Source organism: Oryza brachyantha, chromosome 8 (assembly GCF_000231095.2).
Source record: "Oryza brachyantha chromosome 8, ObraRS2, whole genome shotgun sequence".
NCBI classification, from domain to species: domain Eukaryota; kingdom Viridiplantae; phylum Streptophyta; class Magnoliopsida; order Poales; family Poaceae; genus Oryza; species Oryza brachyantha.
This window is the reverse complement of record NC_023170.2, coordinates 3,102,523-3,120,763: the sequence shown is the minus strand read 5'-3', so window position 1 is coordinate 3,120,763 and position 18,241 is coordinate 3,102,523. Positions and strand designations below refer to the sequence as shown.

Here is an 18,241-nt window from a genome sequence, read left to right as displayed (position 1 = left end):
CCGTCCTTCTTTAGATCGTGGACTGCTTCAAAAAACCGGAGAGATTTTTTTTTGAGAGAAAAAACCGGAGAGATTAGGATGCCCATGAACCATGACGATTAGTACGTGTAGCAACCTACGTAGTTAAAGAAATAGCAACTTGGTTAGAGGAGAAAACAAATGCAGGCCAGGGGGATGCAGTGGTGGAGGTAGGCATGGATATGAGATGAGAGAGGCGAAAAATATCTGGAGGCCGGGAGGAGGCGAGGGGGGCGGGGGGAACGAGGAATACGAGGTGGGGCGGGTCGTCACGTGGGGCCCACCTACCACCACCACATCAGCAGCCTCCGCCGCGCGCGCGGGGCTTGTGTGGCCCTCGCTCGCTCGCTCGCCGCGCATCTCTTCCTCGCTTGCTACCCTCATGTCCACGGCTCTACTACTACTACCAGTCGTAGTACGGGATTTCTTTTTCATCTTATTAATTTCTTTCTTCCCACCGTCTGCGACTGCAGGGCTGCTACTGGCAGCCTACCCCTACTGCTGTGATTGCACCGGCGATTAGACCCAAGTTCATTAGTATAGTTAACTACTGGCTCTAATTTATTTATAGTTAATCTAATAACCAATTTATATAATAATTATCTACGAAACATTAATACATGATCCCACATGTCATACATACATTTTATCTTAGAGCCCGTGTGCAGCTAGCTACAAATTAGTAGCACACTTCTGTTCTCTCTTCGCTGTTATCTCTTTAAAATATGTTTATAGTTGGCTTATAGACTGCTACTGCTATTGCTATTGCTATTGCTATTGTACCTGCTCTTAATCTGGTCTATCCGTTATAGTTACTATTTAAATTTTATTTTTTAACACAAATATTTTTATTAATCTCATGGCCCTAATCGTTCCAATGACTTCAAAATCAGTCAGATACTTATTAGAAAATAAAATCTAACAATTTAAAGTTAAAAAATTGACTACTGGTATTACTAAGAGGGATTTTTAACATCTTCTTAAGTTATGCTTAATAACTGAAAATGCTTATATATTAGGACAAATGTAGTACTATATTATTTATCATATTTAAGGGTAAATTTATGACAAAACTAAATGTTTAAGCCCATGCTGTCACGAGATTACAGGTTTGCTATTTGCAGCACTGCATGTTAGCTCGGTCACAAAACTGAAGATATTTAAAGCCTTCATTAGGATAATAATAGTATTAGGATGAATCATATTTAATATGTTATATTCCGATACAATAGTATTATGATAGTATATCCTAAATATATATCTTATGATAAATTTGTTCTTAATTGTGTAGTTTTATAATGTCTTAAATGCTACTACATTGGTTGTATTATTTTGACGACGAAAGATTAGTTGATTTTTTATAGCTATTTAATAGTATATATAAAAAATTAACTATTATGAAATTAATAATCTGTTTTAGAAAGATGAGGTGGTGAACTTATACCTAGAAACTTTTAAAAACACACATGGTTTAGAAGTTCGTACGTATAAAAACCGAGAAATAAATCCAAGAATAATCCGTTCAAAAGAAAACAACCATTCCGTGGTGATTATCCTAAGGTTGCGTTTACTTGGTAAAAAGAAAATTTTTGGGTGTCATGTCGGACGTTTGATTGGATATCAGCAAGGGTTTTAGGACACAAATGAAAAAAAATGAATTTTATAGCTCGTCTGGAAGCCACGAGACGAATCTTTTGAGCCGAATTAATCCACCATTAGCACAAGTAGGTTATTGTATCATTTATGGCTAATTATGGACTAATTAGGCTCAAAAGATTCGTCTCACGATTTTTTCTTAGCTGTGCAGTTAGTTTTTATTAATTTATATTTAATGCTTGTCTAGATGTACACAGATTTGATACGATGTTTTTAGAAAGAAATTTTTAGATCCGGTTTAGTTCCCAAAAATTTTCACCCAAAAACATCACATCAAATTTTTGAACACCTAAATAGAGTATTAAACATAGATAAATCGAAAAACTAATTGCATAGTTATGTGAGAAATCGTGAGACGAATCTTTTAAGACTAATTAGTACATGATTAGCCATAAGTGCTACAGTAACCCACTTGCGCTAATGATGGATTAATTAGGCTCAAAAGATTCTTTCTTGCGGTAAATTTGTTTTTTCATTCTTGTCCGAAAACCCCTTCCGATATCCGATCAAATGTCTGGTCTGACACGCAAACATTTTCATTTCACCAACTAAACGTCCCCTTAAAAACTAAACGGGCCCTAAAACTCCCGCAGTAAAAACACAAGGACTAATAGCCTAGTAGCAGAAGAAAGATTTGGAGTAGGAGTGGAGACGGAACAAGGGGCCAAGATTGACCCAAGGAGGAAGGAGAAGGAAAGAGTGAAAATAAAGAAAGCAGCGAATGTCCACCTGGCGGCTCCAGCGCCAGTAGTGGTCGTCCCCAGCGCATCCGCAGAGGATCCTCCCTTCCAGGCTCAAAACCACCCTCCTCCTCCCTCTCCTCCACACCCACACACTCTTCTTGACTCCTCCCCTCGCGAACCCAGCCGAGACCATACTAGGGAGATCTTGATCTTGGTCTTGATCTTGATGACGTCTTCTGCGGCGGAGGGGAAGGAGAAGGGGGCGTGCGAGCTGTGCGGGGCGGCGGCGAGGGTGTACTGCGGGGCGGACGAGGCCACGCTCTGCTGGGGCTGCGACGCGCAGGTGCACGGGGCCAACTTCCTGGTGGCGCGCCACGCCAGGGCGCTGCTGTGCCGCGGCTGCGCCAGGCCCACGCCGTGGCGCGCCGCCGGGCCCAGGCTCGGCCCCACCGCCTCGCTCTGCGACCGCTGCGTCCGCCGCGGGGGCGGTGGGGGTGGGCGTGGGGGTGGGGGTGGTGGGGGCGATGAGGTGATGGGCGGCGGGGACGGCGATGGCGTGGACGGCGAGGAGGTGGTCGTCGAGGGCGAGGAGGAGGACGAGGACGAGGACGACGACGAGGAGGAAGAAGGGGAGGGGGAGAACCAGGTGGTTCCGTGGGCGGAGGAGGCGGAGGCCACGCCGCCCCCCGTCGCGAGCTCCACCTCGAGCAGCAGCCGGGAGGCCGCCGCCAACGGCGCGAATGCCGCCGACCACGCCAAGGTGCCCTGCCCGCTCTTCTTCTCCCTCTTCCAGTTTCGATTTGCTTTCTCGCCGCTCCTCATCTTGCAACGGGGAGTGGGTCATTCTCATCATGGCGCGACAGATCGATCGATCATTTCTCGCGATTCAGCAGGCGAATTAGACCATGTTCTTGCAAAAGGTTTTTTGCGAATGCTGATCGATGCGTCTCTTGCAGGAGGACCAGCCGTGCTCGACGTCCCAGCCGAGCTTGCGCCGGTACGCGTCGTCGGCTCGCCACGGTGGCCGGAGCGACGAGGCCACGTCCTCCCGGAACGGCACGGGCGGCCGCTTCCTCGCCCCCCGGCATAGGAAGAGATCGCCTTCGGATTTCCGCAGGTCGGGGTCGGCGCAGTCGGGGAGCGGCACGCAGGGGAGGAATTGCTCCAATGCGGCCATCGGCCGAAATGAGTGAGTTCTCAATCCTGCGTTTCCCACGAATTCTTAGGCATTCAACTATAATTTCACACAAGTAAGAAAAAAATAAAAAGATCAACTTTTTAAACAATGGCGCCATGATTCATACATATTGCAAGCAAAGCATGATGTGAAAATATCAAGATTTTGATAGATCAATGTGCAAGTAGTAAATTGCTGGGTTGCAAGACAGTAAAAGAAGGGGACTAGAAAAAAAAGGTGGGTGAACTGATGTAAAAGTTGTAGTGAGGTGTTGATAACAACTTGTAGGTTTACTGTCATGAAGCTTCTACCGGTGAAAAGATGGCTACATCATAAGGAGATAGATAGCTTTGCTTGCCTTGCTGAGTGCTATCATATGATGCTTGGAGTGCTCTGCAATCTCACTACTGCTGTAGTTGATTCATACTAGTATCAAACTAGCTTTTAGATTCCAATAGCATTCGCAATTCTGCTTCTCCTTCATCTAGTTTAAGACTATTGCCATGTAGATGGCAGGTGGGCCAGTGTGGTGTTCAAGTGCTGGTTCGTGTCGAACATTACAGTCCTGTTTTTACTGCTTATCTTTCCAACCTTTAACTTGAAAAAGTTTGTGCATGTATCTGTGTTAAGATTGGCAGTTCTTGAAGGTTGAAAGATCTTCATGTTCTCCTTTTGGTGGCAAAAATTGAGCAACCTTGATCGGTCAGTGCTCTTTTATTTTAACAAAGTGACTGATGTTATCCTTTTTGTTATGCAGCTTTTCCTGAGGCAACTCGAAACGATGATGTAGATGCTGATGCTAACTACATTAGAAGGTCACTTTTAGTGTATCCAAGCATTGGGGAGATATGGATCACTGCAAGTTCAAACCTCCACTGAGCACACATCTTTTCCATCAACAACTTGCAGAGTTGAGTTATCAAGCAGCCATCCCAGAACTTGGTAGTATTCATAATTGCGACGGCTTGCTGGAGCTTGTATATGTGCCCCCACACTACTTTCATGTGTTTAATCCTTTTTCTCCTTTTTGTTTGTGGATGAGGAGTGCTGGCTAACTTAAGACATGATATAGGTTCTTGTTCGCAGTGCAATTCTTCCATGGTTTCACTGTCTGAATGGTTCCATTGTGCCTTATGTTCAGTCTCACAACTCACAAGCTTGTTCAGAGATCAGAATCTTGGCTGAAATGTGTTGAAATCTGTAAATTTGAGGGGTTTTGAATTTGCATAGCTCACATAGTTAATGGAGCATGAAAGAAATACACATCACCCTGCAATTTGCACAAAATGCCTTGTATATTCCACTACACTTACCTCAATTCCAGGTAGGATCTATAGGATTAGGATGAGGTTCCTGTACAGATACTTATGTGGTCAATTCAGTGTGTTCTTAAATGGAAAAATCCGGCTTGGTGGGGAAAATGGATAAGTAACCTCTTTTGAAAAACTTTGCCCCATGTTGAAATCTATCAGTATCAGGTCAGTGAAAGCAACACACAAGTGCTAATAATATTGGGGGTAAGTCTCCCCTTTTCCTTCTTCAGGGCATCAAATTCTTCATCCTGATCTTTCCATTCACCCATGTCATTATCAGACATCTCTCACCACAGAAAATTAAAGAACAAAAAAAAAACAGAAAGATGCATTGCTGTGGCCTTGCTTTGTGGTGTGAAAGTAGTAGAAACCCATTGGTGTTTGGTACAGGCACATCATGCATGCCACATGCTTTGCTGAACTGATCTGGAGATTTTTGCTTGGAAATGGGCCACTTGCTGAATAAGATAAGTGAGTTTGGGTCAATAGGAGCTGAGGAGCGTGCAGAGGAGATTAGGTCCTTCTCATTGACCTGGTTCTTCGTTTTAAAAGACCTCTCATTTCACATGGCTAACTTGCCATCCCATCGAGCCATATCATTCTCAAGCTTGCACAATTGCATAAAATAATTTGACATGCGCTTCTAAGTTGAAGAAAAATCTACACCAATTATACCTCCCTAATTTGGCATAGGAAGGGACTTCCACAGGTCAAGGACCGCGTTAGGGGCATGGGTTAGTAACACGTGTGAAAGATATAGCAGCGTATTAACATATTATTAATTAATAATTAGCTATAAAAACTTTAAAAAAATATATGTTGATACGGTTTTTAACCAACTTTCTAATAGAATATTGTTTAAAAAACACACAGGTGAGTAGTTCGACGTGTGCATAAAAAAAAGGTTAGAAAGAGCTAAATCGTACTTTCCCCAAGTACTTAAATAGGGAATAGTGCGAGAGTTCATGGGTTGATCCTCGCAAAGAGACTAACCAATCACGGGTTACTTGATCATGTGGTTCTAAAGAGGTGTGGTTGGTTTAAGGACAGTCCTTGCACAAATAATGGTCCCTCTCCATCTCACCGATTGAGCTGCCAACCATAGGAGGATACATGCATTGAAATGAGGTGAGGCAGCGTTCGTTGCCCACCTCTTTCCACGTACACACTTCATAAACTGAAATACTAAGCGGTGTATTTTTTGCAAAATATTTTTATAGAAAAGTTATTTTAAAAAATCATATTAATCTATTTTATATTTTTTAATAATTAATAATTAATTAATCATATACTAATCTGTTACTGCGTTTTCCGTAACAGGGTAAGTTAACTTACACTCCTTCAAATGAACACGGCAGGGAGGAGGAAGCAGGGAGGAGGAAGAAGAAGGCCATGGCCATTGCCACAGCCTCTGGTGCAGGACAGAAATCCCAGGCAATGTGGTCCATGCAAAATATATGAACCATATCAGTTGCCGATCTGAAAAGATCTTTGCGCAAGGGAACAAGAAAATGTAGGCCACTAGATATCCACGCACCACAGAGTTTATTCTCCTCTCAATAAAGGCATGCCATGCCATGACAGAGAGAGTTGCTTGCTCCGTACCCCCATCTGCTCTCTCAATCTCTCTCCACGGCTTAAAAATAAAGAGGTGTTTGTACTTTTCATAAAAAATCGAACGTACAACGATATATTTATAAATGAAAAATAATATGTAAATAAAACTTTTATATATGTACTCTTAACGATCTAAAAATCAATGGTGAAAAATAAACTTTGGTGAAAAACCTCAAAATTAACTCTAAATTTAATGTTTGAAAAAATATCAAATTTTGGCTTATAAGCACAAACAAAAAACGGGCCGAAAGAACCCGAAAAAATAGAACATTGTAAATGTACCTTTTTTCAGGCTAATTCATACACCAGATCTGTTTAGTTTGGAAAAATTTGGTGTTAATTTTATAGAAAGTAACTTTTATAAAAGGAGAAAAGAAACAAGCCGACATCTATTTTTGAAATCAAAGGAGTAGAAGATCGAAGAAACTCAGTACAAATTTACGACATTTAATGTTTCCATTGGTCTAGGCTTGCTTTGGAAGTAAGAAAAGAGATGGTGACAAAAAAATGGATGTGCAAAATCCAAAGAAGAGGTTTGTACCGAAGAGTTTGAGGCCCTAATGCCAAATGCAAATGAGACCTATATTTGCGAAAAACCGATAAACAAAAATATATTTCTCTACATTATATCCTACTTATTCTCTCACCCTTAGCAACAAATCGATCAATCATCGTAGTGTACACCTTTAGCTGTAGAACACCACAAAGTCGTGAATTATCTCTAGGATACACTTAAAAAACATGCAATTAGTTGATAGATATTCTTATTATTATTTTATTATATGCAGTGCAGAGAAAGAGAGAAACATTGAAAAGGCAATAATTTACTATATCTCAATCGACTTGTATGGTGACTTGGAACAAATGGTTCGGCCCTAGCTGTCGACACCACCGGCTTCCCCGGACCCGGATTCGATGATATTGTCCCATAACATTCTCGATAATATTGAGTAATTGACGTGTGGGATCCACGTAGGTCCAGGCACATATGTGTCCCACACATCAGTGACTCAATATCATCGAGAATGTCACGGGTCAATGTCTCTGAATCTGCGGGGGGCTTTCCCTATGAAAAATAAAGGTAAAACAATGAACTCTTGGTGTAGTCTATAAATCACTATGACTTATACATGCCACTGGAATAAGATGGCAAAAATGTATTTTTGGAAATGTTTCTCTCCCATAGAAATAATAAAATAATACCGATAGTATCCATCAGTTAATTACATAATTTTTGGTGTATCCTAAAGCCAGCTTATGTGTTTGCGGTATCCTGCAGCTATGTTTATTTTTCTTGGCGTCGTATAGTAAATTTTGCTTATGGGGAACAATCCACCCTATAATCTATTACTCATGTTTTAAAATATAAGTATTTCTAGTTTGTTTAGTATACCTTGTTTTTCTCCCATAGATGTTATTAAAAGATTCTATTCTAGTTACTTCTGTGGTCAACATTTGAATTTTAAGTTGATTAGATTTTTTTTTAAGTATGTGATTAGCTCTCTAATCATTTGAATGGTTGAAATTATAGAAATCTATGCATAAATACTTATGTCGTGGTACAAAATTTGAATATTAGAAATACTTATATTTTAGATTTTGGAACGGAGGCAGTGATTCAAACGGCAGGCTATGTAGATTGTAGATTACTACAACTCACCTATTTTTGGGCCGTGTGAGATGGTAGCCCATGCTGCACCCAAAGAATTTTAAAAGTCAAACAAATAGGTAATTTGGGCCAGGAGAATCTATTCTAGCTGAAAGTTTTAAGCAAGATTAGCAATACTTATTTTTTTCTACAAAAGTTGAACTTGAATGTCTATAATCTTATATACGCCCTTAGTTCATATATACTCCCTCTGTTGACGTTGTTGACCTTTTTATACGTATTTGACTATTCGTCTTATTCAAAAAACTTACATAATTATTAATTATTTTTATATCATTTTATTTATCGTTAAATATATTTTTATGCATATATATAGATTTACATATTTGACAAGAAAATTAAATAAGACGAATAGTCAAATGTATATAGAACAGTCAACGGCATCAAACATTTAGGGACGAAGGTAGTATAAAGTATTATATGTTGTCTGCTTAGGATAAAATTAGTAAAATTATTTTGTTGCTTCATAACAGTTCACCTGATTGAAAAAAAGATCAGGCTTGGCGATGCAACTAGTACCAGTGAGCAATAAATATAATAGGTAGGTACTTTCCCTTTTTGAAACTATAAATTGGGCCTGTTTAGTTTCAATTTTTTTCTCAAACACATCTTATTGAATTTTTGGACATCTAAATGGAGCATTAAACATAGATAAAACAAAAGAAACTAATTATACAGTTATGGGGAGAAATCGTGGGACAAATCATTTCAGTTTAATTAGTCTATAATTAGTCATAAGTGCTACAGTACCCACATGTGTTAATGATGAATTAATTACGCTTAAAAGATTCATCTCGCGGTTTCCATGCAAGCTATGAAATTCATTTTTTATTCGTGTCTGAAAACTCCTTCTGACATCAGATCAAATATCCGATACGACACCTAAAAATTTTCTTTTCGCGATCTAAAATGGGCCCTAGGTCACTTTCATAGGAGTTTATTTCAATCTAACAGGGTGTCATATCAGTACTTTGAATGGTAGCATGTTACAAAATTTATAAATAAATAGGCAAAATGTGTTTCATCTGGATGAAACATGACTACACGTTTCTAAAGCAGTTTGCCTCTTGTATACATTGTCTATGAAATAAAAGAATAAAATAAATGCATAGTATTACCTATTTCAACTATCTGCAGAAACACAAAAAATAAAATTTCCACTACAAATAGCCTAGTATCAACAACGTATACAGCAACATATATAACGTTTTCATCAACGTAAGATAACATTAATGATTCCGGCTAAACAACAGCTACACAAAACCTAGGCCTCGTTTAGTTTGCAAAATAATTTTACAAAAACATCACGTCAAAACTTTAAACACATATTTGAAGTATTAAACATAGTCTAATTACAAAACAAATTTCAAATTCCGCCTGGAAACCACGAGACGAATCTTTTAAGTCTAATTAATCCGTCATTAGCATATGTTGGTTAATGTAGCACTTGTGGCTAATCACGCCCTAATTAGGCTCAAAAAATTCGTCTCACTATTTCCTCTATAAATATGTAATTAGTTTTAATGTTTATGTATATTTAATACTTTATTTAGATGTCCAAAAATTCGATGTGATGTTTTTATGAAAAGTTTTTGGGAACTAAACACGGCCCTAGTTTTGGAGCACCATCTGAGACATGCAAAAATAAGGTTTGCCAAAGTATGCGCTCATCCGAAATATAGGATACGTAAAGTAGGCTATGAAAATTGTAAAATAGGTAAGGAAATTAGGTGAAAACAGAGGATTGGACAACACATGAATATACAAGATAGGTCGTTCGAATGTACACATGAAGACCAAAGGGCATACGAAAGAGCATTGGAAATAAAACATAAGCTTGGAGTAGATGGATTCTTTCATGTGAATTCCCTGTGATATTAACGGCAAAGGAATTTTTGCGGTGATTTCCATGTGAATAGTTTTTGCAACTAAACGGTTGGGAAAGGGAAAAATCCCATGAACAATATTCCTCCAAAAGTCCAATAAAAACCTTGTAATCTGAATGAACCGTAAAGGTTACAATAGTCTTTTCTGTCGTAATTGGACACGACAATAATAGTTGTAACAATTATCAACCAGGACCTAAAACATATATAAGCCCTGCTTAAGAAGCTTCTGATAGCTGCAACCAGAGCCAAAACCTTCTCACTGAATATCCAGCTCAAGGTGAATTTGTGGGTTCTCATTTGTGTTTTTTAGAAGTTCCCTAAATAATATTTAGACACCGACAAAACCTTCTTCTTCGGCCAGCAGCTCCTCCCTTGCGTTGATCTGCTCTAGCATGCAAAAGGCTAGCAAAGTGCAAGTTCTTCCTTTGGTTCACCTTTCAGCGCCATTGTTAGACAATGGACCTGCTCCTTAGGCGTGGCTTTGATTCCTACTCTGCCTGCCCCTTCTGTGCCCAGGATTCTGAGACAGCGAACCACATCCTTCTCGACTGTGTGTTTGCTAGGCAGATCTGGCTCTTGGTTCTGACTGTCACGGGATAGGTTTCCATCTCTCCATCTAGGGGTGTCTATCTTCAGGACTGGTGGCCTTCGTCAAGAGCCCTCCTTTCGAAGTATCTGAAGGCCCAGCTTTGACTCTTTTGTCCTTCTCATCTCCTGGCAGCTCTGGTTGAAACGCAATCGTCGGGTTTTCGATAACGAGCTTTCTTCCCTCCAGGATGTGCTCGAAGCCATCCGTTCGGAGGGCCTGTTGTGGTCCTCTACTGGGGTAGCACCCCTTGACACCATGTTGGGAGATTAGCGTACCGTAGTATGTGTGTTTCCCCCTCTTGGGCATTTCTGTTGGGAGATTAGCTTGTAACGTCTAGGCTTTCCCCTGCGTTGTTTTCCTTGGGGGTCCCTGTTGAAAGCCGGTTTGGCCATACGCGTCGTGTATCAACACTTCTTTTCTTCTAATATATTGACGTGTAAATCTTTTGCGCGTTCGAGAAAAATATTTAGACACCGAGAATATATAGTTATAAAATCTAGAGAATAAAATAGAAGCAAGAAGCTAGAAATCTATGTTTCTCAAATTCTCATTAGCTAGCTTATCAAAATTATATATCCTCATCTTTTTTGTTTATGCTTATGATTAAAAGCCAAAATTTTAATTTTGAGTTGGTTTTGAGTTTTTTTTTAGTTTATTTTTAGCTTTGGCTTTAGATCGAAAGAAATATATGCATAAATTTTTATTTGTATTTTCTCTTAAAAAACCAAACAATCACACTGAGCTCTCCAAACATGAAGATGATTACTATTGCGTGCTCTTTTGGCTCCTAGGCAGTGTTTCAAAATGTGAGGGAAACCTTACATCAGTTATATGAATCAAAAGTCAGAACTAGATTCAACCTCCATGATAAAATATTTACCATATAATCAAGCTGTCAAAGTTTCAGCCTAATCAGACAAAGTTTGACACCCTTCAAACAAGAACAAAGACCATACATGTGCAATTCATCTGGAGTATGCACCTAACAAAAGGATTTTTGCAATGAACTTGTACTATGCCTGCGTGCCCTAAAACTCACTGGTTAGAACTTAATGTACCAGATACACACCTAACCTTAGAGACAACACAGTAGTTAGATTTCTTAGATAAACTATATAGCAAAATATTGTTGATCTTCCAATCAACTTTGCTTCAAATGTGGAAAGGTGACAGCCTTTAAGGCCCATACAAGCAACTTGATACTTTGATATTTCCATAACAACGCATACCTATCTGATGATGACATTATGGTTATAATACATTTATAATATAATATCTATACTATTTTAAAAAGCACTACCTCCGTTTTATAATGTAAGATGTTTGACTTTTTTATTATAATTTTTAATCATTCGTCTTATTTAAAATTTAATACAAATATAAAAAATAACAAGTCGTGTTTAAAGTTCTTTTTGATAATAAAGTAAGTCACAAACCAAATAAATGATATTTTCACAATTTGTTAAATAAGACAAATGATCAAACATTGCCAATAAAAGAGTCAAATATCTTACATTATAAAACGGAGGGAGCAGTATTTTGTACCAAATTGCTAATAATATAACCTAGCAAAATAAAAATTGTACCTTTTTGGTATTTTGCTAGTCCAAACCCGGGATTGCGTTGGCTCCATATCCGCCGTCCATCTACGGATCCGAGCAATCCAGCGGTCCAGATTTCGTCTCATATTTGTCCAGTAATTACAGCAAGTAACTTTGTTTGGTTAACACTAATTACCTGGGTTAGATTAGATTTCCTCAAGTTAACCACTCGCGCCAGCGCCTCCCTCTCTTCACCACTGATCCCCGCGCGGCCTCCCGCCTCTTTCGCGACGAGCCACCCGCCTCCCGGAGACCGCCGCCTCCGTCCACGCCCTCTGCCCCTCCCGCCGCCGCCGCCGCTGGCGATCTTCCACCGTCCGTCGAGTAAAGGTATGCCTGTTCTCACCGGCAATTCAAAGGTTGTATTTTTATCCTTTTTTTTATGAAGAACGAAGTCGAGATTCCCCCCCCCCCCCTCCATTCGTTGCCTCTTGCGATTTGTGATGTATATTAGATAAATCGACGCGATTATTGTAGATATGTTTGGATTGCTACAGTTTTTACCCTCAGTTATCTCAGGCGGATTTGTGGCGTTCGCATTTTGTGTTTTGTTTCGTGAATTAGATTAAACTGCTGAATCGATTTGCAGGATGGAAGGGGAGATGGATACGGTGGTGGGTTCTTCCTCGAAGCCATGCGGACCGTTGACGGATTACTGCATTCCGGACTACATCCTGAGGCCGGACGCACAGCGAGTGGTTCTTGATCATGCACCCCCGTGCCCTGTGCTAGCGTTCATCAATTCTGGATCTGGTGGTCAGCTTGGGAGCAGTTTGATCAAAACCTACCGTGAACTTCTCAATGAGGCACAGGTGTATTTTTTTTGGTTCTTTGGAAGGGCTAGAGTTATGGAAATGTGGTTCCTTTCTTGCCTTCTGGCGTCAGGAATGTGGATTTTGTTGTCAGTTGTTCATAGCTGCTGCGTTCTTTTCAGGTTTTCGATGTCTCGGAAGAGGCTCCGGATAAAGTGTTGCACCGTTTGTATGCCAACATTGAGAGGCTCAAGACTGAGGGCGACATTCTTGCTGTTCAAATTTGGAGGACTCTCAGACTAATCGTGAGTGATGATGCTTTGGGGTTATATTATACAGAGCAGGAAGTCTCTTTGGCTTGTCATTTTGTTTCTCTTGACTTGGAGGTTTCAATTAGGTTGCAGGTGGAGATGGCACAGCAAGCTGGCTGCTTGGGGTTGTCAGTGATCTCAAGCTTTCCCATCCACCTCCAATTGCTACTGTGCCTCTGGGAACTGGAAACAACCTTCCCTTTTCATTTGGATGGGTAGGTGGTTGACTTAACAGATTATCTTCAGAGTTTGTGTGCACTAGTTTTTGACAAGAGATGAGTAAACTGATTTGCTTTACCTGGAATTCATGATGTTGTTCTTTAAATGTTTTTTTCCTGTTTATGTACATTTTAGATATGGTATTTCATTTTTGTTTAAATCTACTGTAACGTTTGGTTTGCAGCAGCTTGCCAGCTTTGTGCAAATGCAATTTTGCTGACAGGATTTTGTCTTTTCTTGTATGAAGTTTAGATTGTTCATGATGATGGCCTTGTAAACATTGCAGGGAAAGAAGAATCCTTGTACTGACCAAGAGTCTGTAAAATCGTTCCTTGGGCTAGTGAGGCACGCAAAAGAGATGAAAATTGATAGGTATTGCCAGAGATGTACAAGTTTATTATAAGCTTTGACTCTCTTTCCTTGATCCTTGTTTATAAGAGTGAAATGGCTGATTAACTTGTTTAATATTTTCCATAAACTTGAACCTGCAATCTAAGATATTGAACTATTTCCTTGAACCTTTAGTAGTTTAATAATTATGTCTTCAAATCTGTTTGTCCTTCCTCCCAGTCTATGAGTCTAAAACATGACTGCCCTTTTATACCTCATCCAAACATGACAAAAACTAAATGTGCGCATAAATGTTTCAGTTGGCATATCATTTTGAGGATGCGAGCTCCAAAGGAAGGTTCATGTGATCCTGTTGCTCCCTTAGAGTTGCCTCATTCACTACATGCATTTCATCGTGTGTCAAGTAGTGATTCCCTCAATGTGGTAAGACATCTGTCTAATAATTTTCCAATGTTATTATGTTTGTGTTGAAGAAAATTGTTAACCGTCAAGACCCAAGTGGCACTGAATTTAATTCACATCGTCAAACGGGCTTTCTTGTTTTTCCCCTTTAGGAAGGATACCACACATTCCGTGGAGGATTTTGGAACTATTTTAGCATGGGTAAGGCTTTGTCTGTTAATAGTCATTCTGCATGCTACTTTGTGCTATGAAGGTCCAGAATTTGTTGGTTCTCTATGTACGGGAACTTTTGTGGATCTTGTGATCATTAATGTCATAGTCTCCTAGATGATTATATTTTGGGAATGGTTCTTCAAAAAAAAGGGAAAAGGATTCTAAGTTTCTCAATGAATGGATGAGAAATTCAAAATATCATGCATGATGATAGTAGCTTCTTTTTCTGGACAATATGATAGACCATATCTTCACACGTTGCAGGTATGGATGCGGAGGTTTCTTATGGATTTCATTCTGAAAGGAAGAAAAATCCAGAGAAATTCAAAAACCAGCTGACAAATCAGGTAGATTATATTCTTGTATGTGCATGGAGATGGTTATTTTGTACTAGTAAATTCACAAATGATTGGTATATTGGGTTAATCATCAAAGAGTTCCACATTTAGGAACTCCAGGTTCAGCATCCACTTGTTAGCTTATTCTGCAGATTCTGAAATCCTCTTAGTGTTAAATTGTTCCTACTCTACTGCCTCTTTCTTTCGCACTCAGAGATTTGAGATATACAATAGGACCTTGTTTGGACACTACACCCATTACCCATGTTCGTATGTCTTTCTGTGGCATCTGACAATACAGTACTTCAATAATAGTTATTACAAAACTTTAAACATATTTGTGTAGTTCCATCAAATTGATTCTTAAACATGTCACTCATGCTTATGCCAATATACCTGTAAATACATAAAATTTATTATTTATACTGATTTGGACAAATGTCTTACTAGTTTATTTCAATTTGGCTGAATGACTGAACCTTGCCAGGTGGTAACTCATTTATTCTATACAGGGTACATATGCTAAGGTTGGACTTAAACAGGGATGGTTTTGTGCTTCTCTAAGTCATCCATCTTCAAGGTAACTTGTTGATTTATGACAACATATTTAATGGTGTACCTGTTACAATAGTTGTATTGTGTGCTATTTACCAAGTGCTTCTGATTTGATATTATACCACCAAACCTTTATAAAGTAGAAAAATACCCTGCGCTTTTTGGCGAGATTCATTAAATTCTCACTATAATGATTGAAGTTTACAATTATCAGGTAAAAATGAATATACCAAATTGATAGTTTTGCTTCGCAATTTGTTTCTGCAAAATATCATTTCATAGGAAATGAATATGTACCATTAAGGAATCTAAACATGTTGTGCTTTTTCAACCTTGGTACTGCAATTATATTGTATGCTTGTCTCTGATTTAGTTTGCATTTTCTTGTGAGTAAGTACTAATGGTATATATGTGCATAATTATGTACAATAAAGGTGAAGAGGAAGGGAAGATACCACTAATAAATGTGGAAAAGAAACTTTTGATTCAACGGTTGATATTCATATACAACACGATCAAATGGCTTAGATTGCTGATGATGTGGGTTCGTACATGAGCTTCTTTTGCTGACAACTATATAGGATATATGGATATCCTTGAGTAGCCTAGGGCTGGGAGGGAATGTACTTAACAAGACCATACTTCAGGACATTTTGTGATGCTCGATGCACATTCCAAACTATACCAATTAATTCACCTCTGCATTTTCGTCCCCCAAATGAGCACCATCCTTTGCAGTTTAGGTTCATAGTTCACAATATTTATTTTCAAAGCTTAAACCTGTACTTGACAGTTTTAAATTAGAGAATTTGTATAGCCTGTTTGTGTGTGTGTTCCAGTTAGTTTCCTTCTTTTCCTTTTGTTAGTAAGCTTGAGTGTTTCATTTCCAGGAATATTGCTCAACTTGCAAAAGTGAAAATCATGAAAAAAGCTGGTGGCGACTGGCAAGAGCTTCACATCCACCACAGGTAAACATTGTCCCTTCATTTTGCTGTATGGATTTACTAGTACAAATTATTTTTTCCCAGCTGTGTACGTATTGACGCAACTAGTATAGTATGTTTGCTTTCCATTTGTTCTTCCTTACAATATGCTCCTTGGATATCTTGTTTGCAACATGTTGGCTGCATTTCAGATTAGTGTTCATTAGCCTATTGCTGGAGGAGCAACCATAATCTTTGAGCAAAAGCTGACCAGTGTACTGCCTCTTGCAGTATTCGATCAATCGTCTGTCTCAACCTGCCTAGTTTCTCTGGAGGTCTGAATCCTTGGGGCACACCTGGCACAAGGAAAGTAGAAGAAGTGAGTTTTCATGCTCATGCTTGTCAACCAATTGTCTGAATTTCGCACTGCAGCTATTCACAATTTATTTTCCGGCAATCTGTGGAGGAACTAATAATCAAAATTCTGTCTTGAAAAAAAAAACAAAATCTCCAGAGGGACCTGACGGCGCCTTTCGTTGATGATGGGCTTATTGAGGTTGTCGGATTCCGCGATGCCTGGCACGGGCTTGTCTTGCTGGCCCCAAATGGACATGGCACTCGCATTGCGCAGGTATAAACTATGACAGTGCTTTTCTGTCCATTTAACATCCTAGAAATGAAAACCACTTCTTCCTCATCATGCCACAACTATAGTTTGTCATGTCTAAGACTAGCATAGTCCTCTCAATTCAAGCTCAAGTAAAATTTCCTGCATAATCAGGCTCATAGAATCCGCTTCGAGTTCCACCAAGGCGCGACCGACCACACCTTCATGAGAGTCGACGGGGAGCCATGGAAGCAGCCTCTCCCCAAGGACGATGACACAGTCGTTGTGGAGATCTCCCACCTTGGGCAGGTCACCATGCTTGCCAATGAGCCCTGCAAATCCAAGAGCGTCCATGACGAATCCTCCCATGCGCAGCACGACGGCCACGACGAAGACGACAAGGACAGCATGGAGGACGACGATGAGTGGGAGGATGGCAGGAGGAAGTTTGGTGCTGCGGATACGTTCAAGATCCCTGATGAGGTCGACATTGTTCACCTCAGTTGAGCTCATAATCTGCATCTATTCTTGGGTTACATTCTGGGTGTTCATAATCTTCTTCAGTACAGTGATTTCTGTCCTTGATTACTTCAGCATTGTAAAAGTGAAACGATAATTCATTCAGTTCATAAATTTTGGGATGTATAGGCTATATAGCTTTGGATCATCTGTAGTAGAACCCATCAACCCAAGATTGTTACATTTCTTGTTTATTGTTGTGCAGAAATTTGTAAATTTTTTTTTGGAAAATAAAGGGAATAAACTGTTGGTATATCTTTTTTCAAGATTGAATATTTGTGTACGTACCATTCAAAATGTGCCTGAGAAGATGGCTTACGCGAGTGAGAGGATCAGGAAAAATCTGGTCCGCTCGTTTGCTTGATCCGGCGGTCGGCGCATGGGCCACGTCGGCTCCGCGCCGGAGAAAACCACGGGGTGGGTGGTTTTGAGCCGGCCCGCCGTTTCGCCGGCGCGGGAGAGGCCAAACCAGCGGCGCCGCCCACCGCACGGCCGCGCCTACAAGTTGGCTCGCCGCCACGCCTCGTCGTCTCCCTCCACCGCACGCTGTACGTAGTAGGTTCACTGTGCCAAAGAACGTGAGAGAGAGCTGGCTGGGCGAGCTGTGGGGCTGAGTTCATAGGAGATCGAGGAGAGATCGCGGCGGCGGCGGCGGCGGCGATGAGCGTGAGGCTGGCCGGCCGCGTGGGCGGCGCTCGGGTGGCGTCAGCGCCAGCGTCAGCGTCAGCGTCAGCGCCGCCAGGGAAAACGCGGGACGGTGGCACCGCGTCGACAGCCTCGACGTGGAGCGCCAAGGACAGGGAGGCGGCGACGTCGCTGCCATCGAGGCAGGCGGCGGC

The 18,241-nt window shown here is 40.4% G+C and overlaps 2 protein-coding genes across 2 annotated transcripts; both read left to right on the top strand.

Annotated features, from left to right (window-relative positions):
* Positions 1–2,350: 2,350 nt before the first annotated feature.
* Positions 2,351–4,980, top strand: LOC107304702 (zinc finger Ran-binding domain-containing protein 2-like). The gene is made up of 3 exons (XM_040526842.1): positions 2,351–3,117; positions 3,314–3,546; positions 4,292–4,980. Exons 1-3 carry the CDS (start codon positions 2,584–2,586, stop codon positions 4,299–4,301), a joined length of 777 nt encoding a protein of 258 aa, XP_040382776.1. The 5' UTR covers positions 2,351–2,583; the 3' UTR covers positions 4,302–4,980.
* A 7,438-nt stretch (positions 4,981–12,418) lies between these two features.
* On the top strand, positions 12,419–17,675 carry LOC102707511 (diacylglycerol kinase 5-like). Its single transcript, XM_006659117.3, has 13 exons — positions 12,419–12,542; positions 12,802–13,024; positions 13,147–13,269; positions 13,362–13,490; positions 13,781–13,866; positions 14,145–14,268; positions 14,400–14,448; positions 14,725–14,807; positions 15,311–15,378; positions 16,244–16,321; positions 16,568–16,655; positions 16,791–16,907; positions 17,058–17,675. Exons 2-13 carry the CDS (start codon positions 12,803–12,805, stop codon positions 17,388–17,390), a joined length of 1,500 nt encoding a protein of 499 aa, XP_006659180.1. The 5' UTR covers positions 12,419–12,542; position 12,802; the 3' UTR covers positions 17,391–17,675.
* The last annotated feature ends 566 nt before the right edge of the window (positions 17,676–18,241 follow it).